The 18535-nt window shown below is 38.3% G+C and overlaps 1 protein-coding gene across 1 annotated transcript; it reads left to right on the top strand.

Moving 5' to 3' along the window:
- The first annotated feature begins 2650 nt into the window (after positions 1–2650).
- Positions 2651–16010, top strand: LOC130199163 (transmembrane protein 269-like). The gene is made up of 7 exons (XM_056422432.1): positions 2651–2882; positions 7332–7372; positions 9800–9947; positions 10229–10326; positions 11445–11588; positions 11672–11872; positions 12146–16010. The coding sequence occupies exons 2-7, from the start codon at positions 7351–7353 to the stop codon at positions 12253–12255; spliced, it is 723 nt and encodes a 240-aa protein (XP_056278407.1). The 5' UTR covers positions 2651–2882; positions 7332–7350; the 3' UTR covers positions 12256–16010.
- The last annotated feature ends 2525 nt before the right edge of the window (positions 16011–18535 follow it).

The raw sequence follows: 18535 nt of genomic DNA, 5'->3' as shown, positions 1-18535 counted from the left end.
AATCACAAAATATATATCCCATGGGACAGAGATCCAGCTGCAGACCTGCTGTCAGTTGGCGTCTGTCTCTGTCACACAGTAATGGGAGAACAGACTAGATGAAAGCAGACTAGAACAGGATCAGAAGCTTCTGAGGCAGGTTGTACTTCCTGAGCTGGTGCAGGAAGTACAATGTCTGCTTTGTTTTTTTCATGGACGGTGGCAATGTTGGAGATCCAATTCAGGTCCGGGGAGATTGTGGATCCCAGAACCCTGAAGGTCTCTAAGCTGGCTCCTCGTCTGTTGAGAATACTCTCTGCCTCAGCTCTCTACTTAAAGAATGTGTATAAAGTCCTGACGAGCACTAACTTATACATTAATACATGTGTTGTTTTTCCTATGACTATAAATAAGGATCTGAAAACGCACTAAATTTACTCTTTAGATGTTTACTTCCTAAAAACTGACAAGCACTAACGTATACATTAATACATGTGTTGTTTTTCCTATGACTATAAATAAGGATCTGAAAACGCACTAAATGTACTCTTTAGATGTTTACTTACTAAAAACAATCCAAATATCATCTTATAAGAACATTTCAAACATGAATATAATGCGTACCTATCTTTTTTCCATACAATGTGCTTGTTGTGATGGCTGCCATTTTGAAAAGACCGGCAAAGGCAAATTGGCAAGGCCCCACGAGTGATGTCCTTTTAAAGGAACATCGCGGGAGGAATTAACAAAACGATAATGTGTACAAAAATGAATTTACGGGTCTCAGGAGGATATTACTAGAATAATAACAACTTTTGTATTTTACATTTAAGCGCCATTTCAAGCATTTATTATAGAGAGCTATATAAAATAACTGTGAAGTCTGTTTTAAAGAAAACATTAATGTTATTTTTATACCAAGGCAATAACAAATGCAATTTTGTTTTTGTTTTCTTAATGAGAACATTAGACCCACATAATATACAAAGACCACCAGCTGTGGTCCCTGGGGACCCGAATAATGAACTATATAAACAACCATCATAGCAAAATGGAAATTTATTTATTCTCAAAACATGAAGTTATGTAAATATCATCTGAAGAAAAATAAAACAGGATTTTGTTATTTTAGGACCGTTACAGTTTAATTGCATATTGTGTACAATGTAAATGCACGGAGCACATGAGACAATAATGACCGTGTTTACATGCATTCGAATAACTGGCTTAGTCGGACCGAAATCGAATTATCCGTTTCATGTAAACACCTTTGTTCGACTATGTGCGGTCCGACTACGATCCGATTAACACCCCTGGATAACTCGATCCGATCCGGTTGATAATTCGACTATCGCGGCATGTAGCGGTGAATTGGATTAGGAACTGGACTTTGCGTCTTTGCGCATGCTTGAGATCCCGCCGCCCTCTCTCCCATGTTGTGACCCGGAAGTCGAAAGAGACGATAAATTGTCACTGCCGGGAGCCTGGCCGGCAGAAAACAAACAAACAACGCCAATAGCGCCATTTGCATTCGCTGTACTCCTATTAACATCATGCAAGAATAGTAGAGGGATGTAGCTTCGCCTTGCTCTCTGTTCGCCATCTTTCTCGAAATGTTGATGTTGTTGGTTGTTGTGAAGAGGTCAAGCGGAAATGGCTGTATCACCACGAGTTGTAATGAAAACAGCGCCACCTATCGTATCGGATATGACATGCTTTCGGCCAATGATTCGAATTACTCACTGCCATGTATATTGGGATAATAGCAGATCCCCCAAAAGATAGCATTGTCCAACTAAAGCAAGATTCGAATTATACCATCATGTAAACGCACTGAGTCATTACAAATAGGAATGATACAATAAAGCACCTTTTAGATATGACTAAAGGTATAGGTCTGCGGGGACCCCATAGTAAAGGGGATAGTCTGTTAGGAAATAGTCATTTAACAATTAATGAGTTAACTCTTATTTGAAGGGTTGCTATTCCACTGCATGATCCCAAGAACTGTGACTTGTAGTTCACTGTGGTAACGGGCCGCACAGAAAGAATGAAAAAAAGAAAAGAATCGAGAGAAAAATCAAAGCCGGGAAAATATTTTATTTCGAAATATGACCGGATACATCCGCCTGTGCATCTCAGCCTCTCGTCTTGACACCTGTCAAGAGGCTACGTGATAACGTTACCCCAAAAATGAAACTTAAATGTACGTTTCAACTCAGAATATTCGAGAATCGCAAAAAAGTTCTGAAAACTTGCAAAATCCAAACCATGAGTGTGAATATACAGATCGTGATCAGTAATTTAAAAAAAGTAATAATACAAATGCAATATTGAGAATATTGGAGGCTAAATATATGAGATACATATTAGTTTAGGCTACTTTATTCCTTTGACTATGTATTGTAGTTTTTTATTACATCAAAAATGAAAGACGTATTCTTAATAAAAAATGTACTTTCAGTCTCACTCTCATATGGTTAATAATATATATATATATTTTTAGATTAAACGACAACGCTTTATAAACGTGGATGGTCTATATTTCTCCCATCAAATGTGTTTAGAAACTAATTTCAGCTGTACGATTTGTTATCCGACCGCAAGCTTCACGTATTAAAAGAAACGAGACACAATAGGAGCGTCATTTCCGGTGGAATATTCCAGCGGATTTATCCTTGGTCTTTAAAAGGACACGCTGAGAACCCATGTGATCATTTGAAAGGTAGACGTCCTGTTGTTAGGCATACAGTAGTCAGCGTAGGAACTCAACATACGAGAAGTCAGTGAAGAGAAACAGAGATCAACAGCGTGATAAAGAGGAAAGAACCAACAAGCTCGTGCGCACGTAGTCTCCGTCATTGGATTGATCTATACTTCGTCATTTTTGGAGGTCCATTCGGGTAAGATGAAACAATATGCATGTGTATGTGTTACCTGTATGTCAATCATCAATAGTGAACATAGATATGTGTAGAATAAAATATAGGCCTGCATCGCACGAGTGGACCGTTTCATTGTGACGCAGTTGCGGGCTCGCTCTCCACCTTATGAATGGTGGGGCGTTTATCGGTTCTAAATATCTTCACCATCAACCAACTTTGAGTGATAATCGACTGGGAAAAATCCCTGAAACCACATCGATTCGGGCTAGAAGGATATACAAGAAGCAATAATATAATGGGAGACATTTTCTAAATTTTTTCCACAAAAAAAAAAATGTCGGCAAATGGACTGCTGTCAAGCCAGCCGCCACTACGGAAAACACAGATAAGCCAGCCCGCCCGATATTTTTCAGTACACGTATATACCAGGCATTACGGTGCGAGTGTGTGAAAACTGTTTTCAAAATAAGAGCGAACTTCCGGTGAACGTGATATGACGAAACACGCCTTTAAATACAGATAGTGATAGATTAAACTAAATGAAAAGATGAAAAATCATGAATGGTATGAATGATGAATACATTTAATGAAAGAAAGTAATTATTCCAATATTGGGATATTCTGATTTAGAATTTCAAAATAAAAGATAAAGAAAATCACATTCATGCGCAAATGTGTGTAATTTCAGAATAGATTTAGAACAAACTGGTGCGTAGTTATACAATATGTTCACTTCTGATTCATGGTAGAGTACCTCAAGACATTCTGACGTTTTATTTCTAAATGAAAGCACTTGATAAAGAAAATAATAGTAATATACTTCCAATATTTGATATTTCTTTAAAGCAGATCCTTACATTTCTTGAAAGAAATTACACTGCAGTCTTGTTATTAGTGACCTCTGCTAGCCCCATGATTATTTTCATGAGATATTACCATACGGATTTTGAATAATCCAATTTAAAGTTAGCAAAAAATAAATATTCATATTATGCCAATATTTGAATTTAATTTAAAGCAAATCCTTACATTTCTTGAGAGAAATTACACTGCAGTCTTGTTAATGGTGACCTCTGCTAGGCTCAGGATTATTTTCATGAGATATTAGTGCGGATTGTGAGAAAATTCAGTTTAAAGTTAGCGAAAATAAATATGATGAATATTATGGCAATATTAGAATTTTATTAAAAGCAGATACTTACAAGTCTTGACTGAAATGACACTGAAGTCTTGTTATTGGTGACCTGTGCTACGCCCAAGATTATTTTCATGAGATATTACTTGAGAGACTTTCAGGAAATTCAAGTTCAAGTCAGCTAAATAACAGGACCTCAAGTGGGAGCTGAACATCAGCTCCATCACTAAAAAGGCACAGCAGAGGACGTTCTTCCTGAGGTAGCTGAATTCAACCTGCCAAAGACCATGATGGTGCACTTCTACACTGCCATCATTGAGTCCATCCTCTGCTCCTCAATCACCGTCTGGTACACTGCAGCCACTGCTAAGGACAGGGCCAGACTGCAGCAGATCATCCGCTCTGCTGAGAGAGTGATTGGCCGCAATCTGCCATCCCTCCAGGACTTGTCTGCTTCCAGGACCCTAAAGCGAGCAAGGAAGATTGTAGCTGACTCCTCTCACCCGTGTCACACACTGTTCAAGTCCCTCCCCTCTGGCAAGCTGCTGAGGTCCATCAGGACCAAGACCTTACGCCACACAAACAGTTTCTTCCCTTCGGCAGTTGGGGTGACTTACATCCCCAGGACAATTTCCTTCCACGCACTTAATTATTCACTTAAATACACTGCATGCACTAAGGAAAAACTCCCAAGAATTAGAAAAAAACTCTTCCTTAGACTTTTTGTTGCTAACTGTTATTATTTTTTGTGAATGCTGGTAAAGTTCTTGCCATATGACTACTTACTTCATGAGTACATTTTGTTAATTATAACTGAATTGTTTCTGTGTTGGAATATTGTTGCATATGCTGTTTTTTTACTTAATGTCTCAATCACTTTGTTTGTCTTCTATCTAATTTATTTGACTTTTTGTCACTTACGTGCAGTACTTAAATACAGGTAATGCAGCCTAATTTGTTGAATTCAACACATACAAAGAAAATAAGAGACTTTATACGACTATCAATACATATCCGGAATAAATATATCTAGAAAAAAATCAATGGGATGTTCTTTCTGCTCCTACCAGCTGTTTTAGGAACAAAACTAGCAGAAATAGATCAACTTAATCTTGAACGCTGGAGGGCTTGGGCTGGAGACCACAAGACAATTTGGCAGAGGGCAAGTGAGGGGACCTTCTTCTTTTTGTTTTTAGGCGGCTGGCATCCAAACTGGTGCATTACCGCCACCTACTGCCTTTCTTTGTGCACTAGAAATAGCAAGCCCTTTATCCCCTCAAAAAGAAAAGAAATTAAACTAAACTAAACTAAGAAGGGAGCCCATTGAGGGGACCTAAGTAGACAGGGACTAATGAGGGAATGGGCAACAGGTGAGACGGGCATGAGGACCAGGTGAAGGGAATGAGGGATTGATGAGGGAGTGATCAGAGGCAGGTGAGAGAACAGGTGAAGGGAGTTGGGCTGATGAGATGGGAAGCAGGATCTGGAATGACATGATAGTGAGTGAAACAGGCAGACAGGATGAAAACAACTAATAAAAGGAAGGTATGGAGCTAAATGTTACAGACTAGTGTGTAACTGGGTTATTTCCTTTCTAATGTAAAGTTATACATAACTAACTAGAACAGGCACTCGGTAGAGCGCATACCTTCGCCGCAGCCACTTTTTTGGTACTTGGCATGAGAGTGGGGAACTGTAAATTGATGTAACTTGATACCGGATATTGTGGTAAACATCACAAAAGAATTATGTATGAACATTTGACCGCGCTATGGTAAAAAAAGATTTTGACCTTTTCTTGACCTTTGACCCGATCGATCCCAAAATCTAATCAAATGGTCCCCGGATAATAACCAATGATCCCACCAAATTTCATGCGATTCGGTTTCATACTTTTCAAAGGTTGGAAATATATAAACATTATTTATTTTTCATTAAATTTAAATTGAATTTTCTCCCAATCCGCACAGTGATATCTCATGAAAATAATCCTGGGGCTAGCAGAGGTCACCAATAACAAGGCTGCATTGTAATTTCTTTCAAGAAAGTTAAGGATTTGCTTTAAATAAAATTCAAATATTGGCATAATATTAATAATATTTATTTTTCGCTAACTTTAAATTGAATTTACTCACAATTCACACGGTAATATCTCATGAAAATAATCATGGGGCTAGCAGAGGTCACTAATAACAAGACTGCAGTGTAATTTCTTTCATGAAATGTAAGGATCTGCTTTAAAGAAATATCAAATATTGGAAATATATTAATATTATTTTCTTTATGAAGTGCTTTCATTTAGAAATCAAACGTCAGAATGTCTTGATTATCTCTGGGTGACACCTTGAGGTACTCTATCATGAATCAGAAGTGAAAGTATTTTGTAACTACGCACCATTGTGTTCTAAATCTATTCTGAAATTAGACACACAAATGCACATGAATGTGATTTTCTATATATTATTTTGAAATTTTAAATCAGAACATCCAATATTGGAATAATTACCTTCTTTTATGTATTGTATTCATCATTCATACAATTCGTGATTTTCGTCATATCACGTTCACTGGAAGTTCGCTCTTATTTTGAAGACAGTTTTCACACGCTGTGTTTTCCGAAGTGGCGGCTGGCTTGACCGCAGTGCAAATGGACCAAAGCAGTTTCACTTTACAACAACCATCAATGCAGCACACACTTGGAATGATCTGCCAACGCACCTGTCCAATGTTATTACCTCTTGCAATGTAATGTGGTGGGAACAAATCACCAAAAATCCCCGCGCGCCGTATTGTTCTGAGGAGTTTCAAGAGCGAACAAAAGGGTGTGTGATGACAAAAGAATTTTACAGGAGAAGTGAGTTATTTACCTGTTACTTTGCACCATTTGATTTGTATATTCTAGCAGGTGATGTTTTGAGCTGAGGGCTGCCATTGAGTAACGTGTAAAGTTTTTGAAGCAGATTCAATTTCTGAAGCTAAAAGAAGACCCATGGGTGAATGTTCTGGTATCCATCCAATTATTAATTTGAGATTGCACAATTATACTTTTTATTATACTATTTAAGAATGATTTAGCCCTATGTCCAGCTAATAAACTTCATGGGATGCAATTGAGAAAATAATAAAGATGTACAACTGGTAACAGTATAGCCTAGTGCATAGGCAATGATAACCCAAAATCCTATTGGGGACTTATTGTGGCATGATTGTGTACCTTGTTTTCATGTTGTATGTTCATATACTGTAAATGTATCTTTCATGCTTAAACAATGTATACTTTAATGTCATAATGCTAATATAAATAATCACCTTTTTCATTATTTATTTTATAGCTGTGAGCCAGACACAATCATGATCCTGCTGTCTCCCTCTGGTAGGTACTGTTTTCTACATTTCCCCTCATAGTTGGATTATTATTTACAGGGGTGACGGAGGTCAAGCCTACATGTAGGTCTGCTAGATCTAATTAAGCAGGACAACAACCACACATGTGCTAAAGGAACTTTAAAGATGCTTCGACAGAATATCATTTTTGTAAAAACAAATAAAACACCAACATAGAATACATCTAGCATGAAGTATATGTGAGGAAGTTATGATGTGCAATCATAAGTAATTACAGTCCAAATACATTCATGTGCATTACTTAATCCACACAGTTTGAGTATAGTTTATAGTGATAGAATGTTTTATTGTTAATATTCACTTGTTAAAATATATACTGTGGAATCACATTACAGAATCATAAGCCTCATCCAATAGAATGTACAGGAATACATGTTGAATGACTGGTGTATAGTATTTACACTTAATTACAATGTTATTGTCTTTTCTCCTTGACTGTCATTATCAGAAAACAGAGTTAACTCTGTGAAAATGTAAATAGTCTATATTGTTCTATTAGTTCAAGCCAGATTATCCCTGTTTTGAATTGTTTTCATTTTGTCTTTGAAGTTTTTACCAGTTACTGTAACATAGCTAATAATTGCATAACCAGGGCATTCCCATCATGCTTTGCAGTCATTAGGCAGCAATCCAGAATCAGAGACTTGCTTGAACTTGACTGTCTCGGCCTTTATCCCCTTTTTATTTGTGACCAAGACAATGTCTTAAGTGGTTAGAGCAACGCTTGGCAGAGAGAGCTGCAACCTCACTGGCTTTGCACATGGAACTGCATGTCATGTGTGCCTCCCTAATTATATTTACTGTGACCAAAGTTAATGAACCTGACTATTCCATTAGCAAACTGCATTAACTGATGTGTTTGTTTACCCATGAACAGTTTTCACATAACAATCCAAATTCCAGGTTGTGAATTGTTTCAAAATAGAAAGTAGAAAGCATGCTGTCAAGTAAAAGTGTAAGTTATTGTTGGCTTTTGCTGTGTCTCACACGCTGTTTTCTTTCAGATGAAGAGTGTCTTGAACACGCCTGGCTTTGGAATCACAGGAAGTTCAGGGTGAAAAACACTTGAAGGGTTGCTACTGCAACGTTTAGGAATCTTAAATTGTTGCAGGTCATTAATCTGTGCATTCTGTCTTGGACAGTATACGATGACTTGAGAGAAAGCCATGAACTCACAAGAGAGGAGGCAGACGGGAAACACTAGTTTCTTTGTTGTACTTCATTTAAAAACATCAATGCTTTGTGGGGGGGAGGAAGACACTTTTGGACGGGGCGAGCCAGTGTCCACAATCATTAATTTCTCCTAACTGCACCTTAAACACAGTTCATTAAACTGTTCACATTTAGTTTATAACCCCATGCAGTTTGGTATTTTAGAATATACTGTGTGCTATGAAAAACAAGGAGAGGTTGTAGATCTATCTTTATACCACAATCCCCATTAAAGCATTAGCTACAGTGGTAATAATAGATTTAAATACTGAGCTATGTGAGTGCTGCTGCTAAGTTCTTATCTCAGGTCACCACTTGTGATCAAGCTAATAGATCTCACGTCTGGGACGTGTCTATGGAGTAGGTCCAACTCAATCTCAGGCTAGCCAATGGTGTATGTGGTAGTCCCCTAAATGTTCATGACTTGTTTCCCACACCAGTATTTCTGTGTATTTGACCCCTAATGTGATCACTATTGAGCACTAAAATTCCACATGCATCCTGTTCAGACATGTATCCTTTTTTATGTTTTTACTTTGCAAATATTATCTTTTGATATGAAGTGTTAACGTTTACTGCATGCTGCTTTTAGTTCAAATGTTTTAATAATGTTTATTGCATAGATATAACTGATAATGTAATGTGTAGATAATGAGACACTGTATTGTTGCATGCTGAAGGCTGCGAATGAACGAATGTACAGTAACAAATGCATTTTAGTGATCTGAAAGTGGATGAATGTATCGTACGGTCGGTCTTCGTCCAATAAACATACGTCTTGGTAAGTGATGCTTCTTTTACATCAGACAGGGAAATTACTTTTGAAGAAATATTTTGTTTTCTTTAAACGTTAACACACACATGCTACAATATCTTGCCATATGTATTCACACTAGATAGTGTAGAAAATATTGTATAAATGAATACATTATATATAAATGCATCTAGAACTGGTAAAGCTTTAAGGATACTTTCAGAATCTTTACACATGTTTCCTTTCACTTCAACTGAAGTTTGACTCAAACTGGGATATATTTATTTAACTATCCCCAATTTAAACACCTTCATCAAAAGGTCAGCTGGTATGGTCACCCAATCAAAGATTTAGCTGTTAGCCTTAGCAGGGCAGGGGTTATTGAAATAACACAGACAATTACTAACTGCTGTTGTTGTGTGGTCTAAGGTCTCTTCCAGTGTACCAACAAGCTTTTTCTGAGCGATGACATCACGGGACTCCAGATCAAGGAGTTTGCACGTAAAAATGCAGCCAATGCTCTGTCTGTTGCTAACATGGTCATGGGCATGGCCTCCATTCTGAGCAGTCTAAATGGGTGAGTTTACATTATTGGATTTGACAAAAAATGTGTCGGGCTCAAATGCAGTATGACCGAACTCTGGCTTAAAAAAAAAAAAAAAAAGCTAAATAAAAAACACAATACTATTTCACGATATATATATATATAGTATAATATTATATATCTATATATATTTTCTTTCTTTCTCTTTTGTTTCTATTTTAGCCCCTCATTGCCACAGCAATTATTAAAATGGGACCTTGACACCCCAAGAAAAATCCTTCATTTGTATTAAAAGTCCATTTGTTTTTCTTCAGGCACCATCATGCTGCCTGTTGGCTGGTTCTGATTGGCTACCTTCTGGATTTGGCAGATGGAGCCGTTGCCAGGCGACTCGGTGCCTGCTCTGCACTGGGTTAGTGCAGCGTTGTTGTCAGGAGCTGTTACCAAACATTAACCTTGACTCAGATGTTGGCAGGCCTCGCTTTACAGTCCTTTGTCTGGACTTTGCAATCAGGCCGCTCAACAACAAGAACCAGCAGAAGAAAAGACTGAATACTCTGGATAGACTTACAAAGTATCCAATAGAAGAATCATACATATTTAATCAAATGAAATTTGAGATTTGTCAAAGCGCATTTTTTTTGCTTTTCACATATTTTAAGGACTCCACAAATTATACAATGTCCAGGTTTCTATTGAGTGTGAATGGCATGCTATTCCAGTTGTCATCCAATGAAAATACAAAGAACATAAGATGTGGCTTGTTTTCAAAAGATCACAGCAATGTAAATATTAAACGGAGAGGCACAAATAGCGGTTTTAAAAGCTTCCAGTGTGAAAGGTCACATTTTCTCTGAAGCAACAAATAGCTCCCAGTTACATCACAGTACATCGTTGGCTGCACATTTCAGGGGGCTTTGTGTCCCGACAGGGTTTTTCTGCATGACTTTGCAGGTGTATGTTGTTGTGTCCTCCCACGTATTTTGTCAAATGAACAATACGTTTCTGATTGAGCAGCCTAATTCCACAGGATCACGCTCACATTGTCTATTTTAGCCCCGTTGCTTTGGCTTCTGCATATCTGAAATTGCTAAAATTGTTGACCCTGAACTGTGGAATTCCACCTCTGTCATTTGAACCGGGGCCTGAATCCCCTCATCCTCATACACATGCTGTGTGCTCCTGGTGGATAAAGAGATGAGGCAGTGGAGAATGTTGTTTACAGAATGGCTGCCCTTTGGTCAGACTCTGATATTTCCACTTGGAGATTTTCACACATACACAACCCTCTGTCGCTAACATTGCCAGTGACCAAACCGGAGAGATAACATATCAACACTTTGATAGAATGTAAACTCATGACTAAATTACTGTCGGCTTTAAAGAAGTGTAATAATAGAACAGTTGGCAGTTACTAGTAGCTTTTCTGAAGCCAATTATTCAGATTACAATTCAGTCCAACACTTCATATCTCCTTGTGAAGTTCACAGCGCCACAGTCTCTTTCTTAATTTTCTTTTTTCATGTCCAGGTGCGAAGCTCGATGATTTTGCTGACTTCACAACCTTTGGGATTGCCACCTCATTGCTCCTAAGGACACCTGACCTGCTGGACAACATCCTATGTTTGTGTTACGTCATGTCTGTGTTTGTCCGCCTGTGTTTCTTTTCAAGTGGTAAGTTCCAAAATGTATAGTTACTTTATGCTGTTTGATTATTTAAAGGACCGACTAAGGATGTGTTCTTGTTGGGTCCGTAGGGATCCCATTCGTGTATCGTGGACTGCCCTGCATCTACTCCTCAGCCATCCTGGCCAGTGCCTCTCTGCTGTCGGGGGGAAATATGGCCTTGCTGCGTATCATTGCAGTGGCCATGATCCCCTTTATGATCAGCCAGAACTTCTACCCCCATGACAGAGTACTGGAGTCCCAGACCTGGAAGAAAGCAGTCTTTGCTGGAGGTAAAGCCATTAAACAATTAATCCAGTAGGATTCACATCTCTCTTGGACAAGAGCTAAGAGTAATAGCTGTATATGCCTGAGTATAATTCATATTAGAAATGCTGCAGCAAATCAGATATCAGGTAAATCATTGAGCATCTGGGTGTGGTAGAGCCATCTAGCAATGTAGTTTTGGTAATCAGAGCTTTTTTAATGCCAATATCTGCTGTTGTGGAGTTTGTCATTTTGTCAGTGTTTTTACTCTTAACTTCTATTTTTGTTTTTGTTTTCAGGAGTTGTCATGGTGTTCTGCTCATCCTTCCCCCCTGCATGTGTGTACTATCTGCTGTGGTCAGTCTCCTACATTTTGTTCCCAACATCCCTTTGGAGCAGTAAAGTGTAAAATGGGTGCTGGCTTTGTCCACAACTCCCATGTAGGTTAGCCTCTAAGGCCCATCTGGGTGAACTGAGGCTTCCAGACTGCTGCTGCTCCCTACTGCCATGGAGGACCCAAGCTGAAACATGCTCATGTTCCACAGGCGAACACTCGCTCTATTTGACCTTTATTTTGATGTAACACCTCTAAAACAGAGCCCAGATTCAAGAGAGTTAGAGTGAGGGGTGAGAAGTGCATTTTAATGTTACTAAAGTGAGGATGAGCCTTCATGCTGTCTTTTGTCTGTGCTGCATTTTCAGATGTCAGATGGTTTGTTCCACAAATGTTCATCAAGTTCATCTCCCGCGTAATCTCTCACTTCTAAATTAGTCTTTCGTCAATGTTGTGAACACGCAGCAGTAGTGCCACTCATTTTCTCAAAGGATGATATCCAAAGAAATGATTTCAAACTAAATAATTACACATTATAATAGATCTTTGCTTCAAATTTGGTTAATTAAATATATCACACAGGATCATAACTCTTATTATGATGTGTCTTGAGCATAAATTAATGAGTAACTGTTTGAGTAGGTAAAGCCTTTCGTCAATCATAGACAAGATTTCTCAGCAGCATTTTATGAGATTCAAATTTCATATCCTGTCTTCTTTATAACACAGTAACGGGCATTCATACAGCACTATCACCAATTTTGAGTTAACTGTTAATGTTTGTATCAGGTTTGAGGTCACATCACTTTCACGGTATTCAGGTCAGAATGTGGGTTTCCTCAATCCACCGTTTTCTTTTTGTAGGGGTCTAAAATCCAGTGATTTACAGTAAGAAAGGTTTTAACGTAATGATGCAGTCATTCCTAATATTAGATTTGCTGTTTGAATGTTTTCAAAACGCTTCTATTTTTCTTCTGTGTCATTTTATTTGGTCATTGTATGTGTTTGCCTCTGTTTTAAGAGGCATTGCAGTTTAAATAGCAAATCCACACTGGACCACGTCTATGGTAGCCGTTAAATTTAGGTTGATTCAGAAATGCAAAAACATGTGGGTACAAATACAGCCATTTTCTGCATGGTGAGTCAATGTGAATTTACCCCTAAAGAGCAACAACACAGGCTACCCTTGCTGCAAGTTCTGCCTCCACCTTAAAGGTGTTGTAACATTGCACTACATGACCACTTCTAGTCATGCCGCATTGACACGTAAAACCAATGAGGCAGTTTCACAATGTGTAATTAGGCCTCCTTGCACTACATGTGTGTGTGAAAACTTAAAATGACTTAAGTATAAATAAATAAATGCATGAATAAATGTATAAATAAATGTATAAATACAGAAATTAATAAATATAAGTTATAACAACAGGACCAAATTAAATAAATGTATTTCTGTATTTCTTCATTTATTTATATCTCTATGTCCACACGTATTTATTTATGTGTGACATTTACGTGTCCGTATATTCAAATGAGCTGGGGCGGTCCGAACCTCATTGTTGAACAGGATTGGTCAAGTCAGGGAGCAAGACAGAAGCAATCGATCCCTAGCACTTGGATCTGTAGACGAACAGTGTTTATTTTGCATTCTTGTCTGTACATTCTAAATACTACTGCTGTTGAGTCACGGAATGTAATTTAAGGATGTTTTCAGCCGAGAAGTTAGTAGTTTAAGCATCAAATCTGTGGTCGGTTTTATCGAGATTCAGCCTAATAAGGATATGCGTCTGAGATTTGAGGTCCTGCTCGCGGGACCTCTGAGCTCCGGGCGGTCAGCGCGCTGTGTGGCCGCCGAGAGCAGCCTGATCTCGGCAGGACTTTTTGAAATGCTCTGCTGGCTCTGACGTCTTCGTAGCGGCTAAACATGAGATATAATTAGGTTTTGGGGGACCTAAAGAGCACAAAGAGTTTATTATTTATTAAAAGATAATGTTACGTCAATTTGACAGGGTTAAGATTCATAAATTCATATTGTAGACTTATAGTTATTACCGTTTATTCGTAGCCTACGCCAAACAACAGTGAACACCGCAACACATTCTACTCCACTGTAAAGTACTTTACAGTAAATTCATGAGCAAGAACAGTTGATGTGGTGACGTCACAAGACCAGAAAGACCGTCCTGCGTCCTCGAGAGTGGACTCCCAAGACCAGACTCCAAAGGAACACAAGTCTGTACTCAGTGTACATGGAATTGATAAACGGCTGAAGTAAAAAAGCTGTCTAGGCTAACTTCTGCTAACGGTTAGCTGAGCGAGTCAACTTCAGCATCATGTGCCAGGCAGAAGTAGTAGAGCACAACACACCAGTGCATTACACTCCTGTGACCAATCATGCTTTAGACAGAGGTTTGGACCGCCCCAGCTCATTTGAATATACGGACACGTAAATGTCGCACATAAATGAAGAAATACGTGTGGACACATAAATAGAGAAATGTAGAAATATATTTATTTAATGATGTCCTGTTGATTTATAACTTATATTTATTTATTCCTGTATTTATACATTTATTTAAGCATTTATTTATTTATACTTGTCATTTTGAGTCCTCCATATGTGTGTGTGTGTGACAAATTGCTGAAATTATACACTACCCATATTTAATTTTGACCTACCTAACTAGTTCAGTGATTTTTAATTATGACTTTTATGATTTTAACCCTCTTTATAAGCAATATCAGAACCAAGAAGAGATGAACATTTGTATAATTTTTTAAAAACTCTACGTAGGAGACTCAACAGTGAGTTATGATTTTGAGTTTCCCTCATAAAGTTTCCTGAGGAAAAACTAAAGCAGAATTTCTTAAATCAAGAAAATTAAACAAAAGCCTGTGTTTTCTGTTTCTGATATTGATCTAAACCCACTGTGGTTCTTGACCTGCACAGTAAATTCCCCAGTGTTAAAAATTCAGTGTTAAATCATATTGACTCTTCCAGAGTTATTAAAACAATAGCAAGAGTAAATTGACCCCAGTGTTGTTGTAAGTATTCTGAGTTAATTCCCCAGTGTTAAAAAATCTGTGTTAAAATAAATTGACTCTATCAGAGTAATTACAACTAAAGCCAGAATAAAAACCCCAGTGATGACAATGTTTACTATTGCTCTGGAAAGACACTTGGGCGAGTGTTAATCAAAATGAACACTTCTCAGTGTAGTGTAGAGTAAAATAATAACTTATCAGAGTTGCGTTAACTCTGAAATGTTAACAATATGTTCAGTATTACTTTAACACTCTAAAAATAAGGGACCATATGTTCACTGGCTGAGTGTTAAAATGTACTCTTTAAGTGTTAAATTTACACTGCCAATTTTACAATAACCAATGAAGTGAACACATTTCAAATGTAAAGTGCAGAGTAGAGCTGGGGCGATATAATAATAATAAACAAATAAAATACCTGACAAAGAGTACTGACTATTTACCCATTCAATTCAGAACTTTAGTGCAAAATCATCAAATCTTCCGAAATTATTTTAGTTGCTACGTGCTTGTTATTAGAAATTTAGGCAATATAATCATGTATCATGATATCTCGATGTATGTTTTAATGATGATTTGATTGCATAGAAAGACAAGGAATTATCATTGAATTATTGCCCAGCCCTAGACTCAGACTGAACACAAATCTACTGTGGTGCATTCTGCTTTCCTGTGTGAGTGTTTTGGTTTTCAAACTGTAAAGCTACAATCATGTACGCATGCCAAGAGCATTACAAATACAAACAGTGTACTTTGCCCAATGATTAAAAGAAGATCCTAATGATTGTGTGCTTTTGCTTTTATTGTCTATACATTTTTGACAATAGTTTATAATGAAATGACTTGCTTTTAACGTCATGAGTTCATCATATAATATATTTTTGACTGTAAAGATAGATACAGTAATGGATTCCAACAGATAATTTATGTTGTCCCCTATTAGTAGATGTTGTCATATTTAGTAGCACATGAGCCTATATGAGAGAAGTCCTCTCTTTATGTTGTACTCAAAGATGTTCATGAGCACAGGAACACAAATATCTTAAGAAACCGAATGCTGCAGCTTTATGATGTCTGAGAATTCAGGTTGGTCCTGACTCCTGAACATGAAAGTCACGGATGTAACTACGGTTCTATGAATTCTGGATGCCCGCCAGATGCAGTGATTAACACTGGATATATTCCGTCTCGTGCACACGCAGGTCGAGTCTTTGTAACAAAGTCACCTGTGACCTCGGATGAACCCAGACGGGTATAAGTTCCGGCATCATCCTGAGAGCAGTCCTACGGAATCTTCTTGCAAGATTCAGAGTGACAAAGAACGCTGGCGGTCATCCAGGATTCATAGAAACCGTAGTTGCATCCGGAACTTTCGTTCTATTTCATCCTTCCTGGTGCTTAACACTGGATGATTTATATCAACAGTCACAAGGAATCCCAAGTACCTACTGGAGAACCACACCCCGTGGGTGAGGGGTGGCAATAGATCCTCCACGGGCACACCTCACAGGGTTGCCCATGACATGGAGACACTCATGGTAGAATGGCCCCTTACTCCGGATGGCGGAGCACGGCCGTTCACTCTGTATGCACAGGCAATGACGTCCACTATCCAGATTCAGATTAAACTTTATTGTCATTGCACAGAGTAGCTACGGCTACTGAGGCAACGAAATGTCAGTTGGCATCTGACCAGCAGTGCAAAGAGAGCAGGATATATTCAAATATATACTGTTTTCATTTTTCTATGAATAAAATGAATGGGATATTGTTAAATTAGTGATCTTTAGATATGCTATTAGATGGATTTTGTGTTACTTTTGGACAGAGACATGCGCTAACAATGCTAACTAGCTGGCGGTAGCATCATAATAAAAGACCTGAGAGTGGCATTGACTTCTCATCTACATTTTAAGCAGAATCTGTAAGTTTATATTTCCCAAAATATCAATTTCTTTAACCATATATATATATATAATTATTTTTTGTTGAGATAGCTCAAGACGAAGAAATAAATAGAATTGCAACTTTCATGAGTGGGATGACCGCTTCCTTCCACTAGGGGTCTCGTTCCTGTTCGCTGTTTCTGTCAGGGTTCTCACGGGGTGAGGCTCAGGCGCAGAGAAACATGCTGGACTCAATATGAATAACGAAAAACTTTCTTGAATGAGGCATAAGCTCCAAATAAAGGCAAAAAGTCCAAAAGGGGGCAGGCAGAGAATTGGGGGTCAGGACAGGCAGGCAGTGTCAAACAGGTAGGTCAAGAATATACAGGCACACAGAAGACGGCACTAAAGACACAGAACTATAGACAACAATCCAACAGGTGACAAGCGAAAGACTGACACAATATAAAGGGGGCGAAACAGGTGTACGGCATCAGACAGTAACGAGACAAGAGTGGCTGAGGGCAGGTGCAGGGAATGAAACAATCAAGACAGAGGAAACACAGAGGAGACATAGAGGAGACACAGAACACAGGAGACACAGGGCGTTACAGTTGTTTGTCTTTCAGGCTGTTCCTCGTCAGCTGATGAGCCCCACCTGAACCTGGTGGGACTGCCGGCTATTAAGACACACCACCAGATGACATTGCAGCTTATATGTTTTGTTTGTTTCAGTATGGTTCGGTATCTTTTCAATACATGTCTATGCATTATGTTTACCCTGGCCTGGTCTCCCTTCATGCCTTTGTGCCATATTGTAACAATGAGTATATAAGCTAACACTACATAAGAGAACATATATCACTATATGTTAAGTGTGTCTGTTTCTAATAATTTACTTACAAAGGTCCTCCACAATTCTCTGCTCTATTCATTGATAAGATCCCTGTAGTTTGGAAGCAAGGCCAGCGGCTCCAGCTCAGGGTGTGGAGGAGAGCCGGAGATAAATGAAAAGGGACTTTTATGGAAACATGTGAAGCTGCATCATCATCGTTTCATAATCCAATACCACAGATTGTAGAAATCAGTACATTTAGAAGATGTGAAAAGGCTCCAATACTGATGGCTTAAAGTGGACACATCATGAAAACTCACTTTTTCATTGCATAACATACTGTGAAATAAGACAACCTAGTCAGTTTTTGTGGGCTGCCTGAATCAGAAAATAGTATATAATAAGTATTTCCACAATATCTTTCTAGCAAGCCAAAAGCAGAGTGGGCTTTTTCGGAGGACCTTAAAAAGACAGGCGCTAAAGCCAAGCGTTTCAGATAAAAGTGGCAATACAGGTATACTCCAACAAATAGTGCGAGAAATATATTGTGTTTTTTAACATTAAAGTTATACATATAAACATGTACCGG

The sequence above is a fragment of the Pseudoliparis swirei genome, chromosome 9, assembly GCF_029220125.1.
Source record: "Pseudoliparis swirei isolate HS2019 ecotype Mariana Trench chromosome 9, NWPU_hadal_v1, whole genome shotgun sequence".
NCBI lineage: Eukaryota > Metazoa > Chordata > Actinopteri > Perciformes > Liparidae > Pseudoliparis > Pseudoliparis swirei.
This window is presented reverse-complemented; position numbering and strand designations above follow the sequence as displayed.

What these genes read in the sequence shown, in the direction of transcription:
- LOC130199163 (XM_056422432.1), top strand. Translation starts at nt 7,351, where the DNA reads ATGATCCTGCTGTCTCCCTCTG. An exon ending in ATTCTGAGCAGTCTAAATGG is followed by an intron (nt 9,948 to 10,228) that starts GTGAGTTTACAT and finishes GTTTTTCTTCAG; the next exon opens with GCACCATCATGCTGCCTGTT. An exon ending in GAAAGCAGTCTTTGCTGGAG is followed by an intron (nt 11,873 to 12,145) that starts GTAAAGCCATTA and finishes TTTTGTTTTCAG; the next exon opens with GAGTTGTCATGGTGTTCTGC.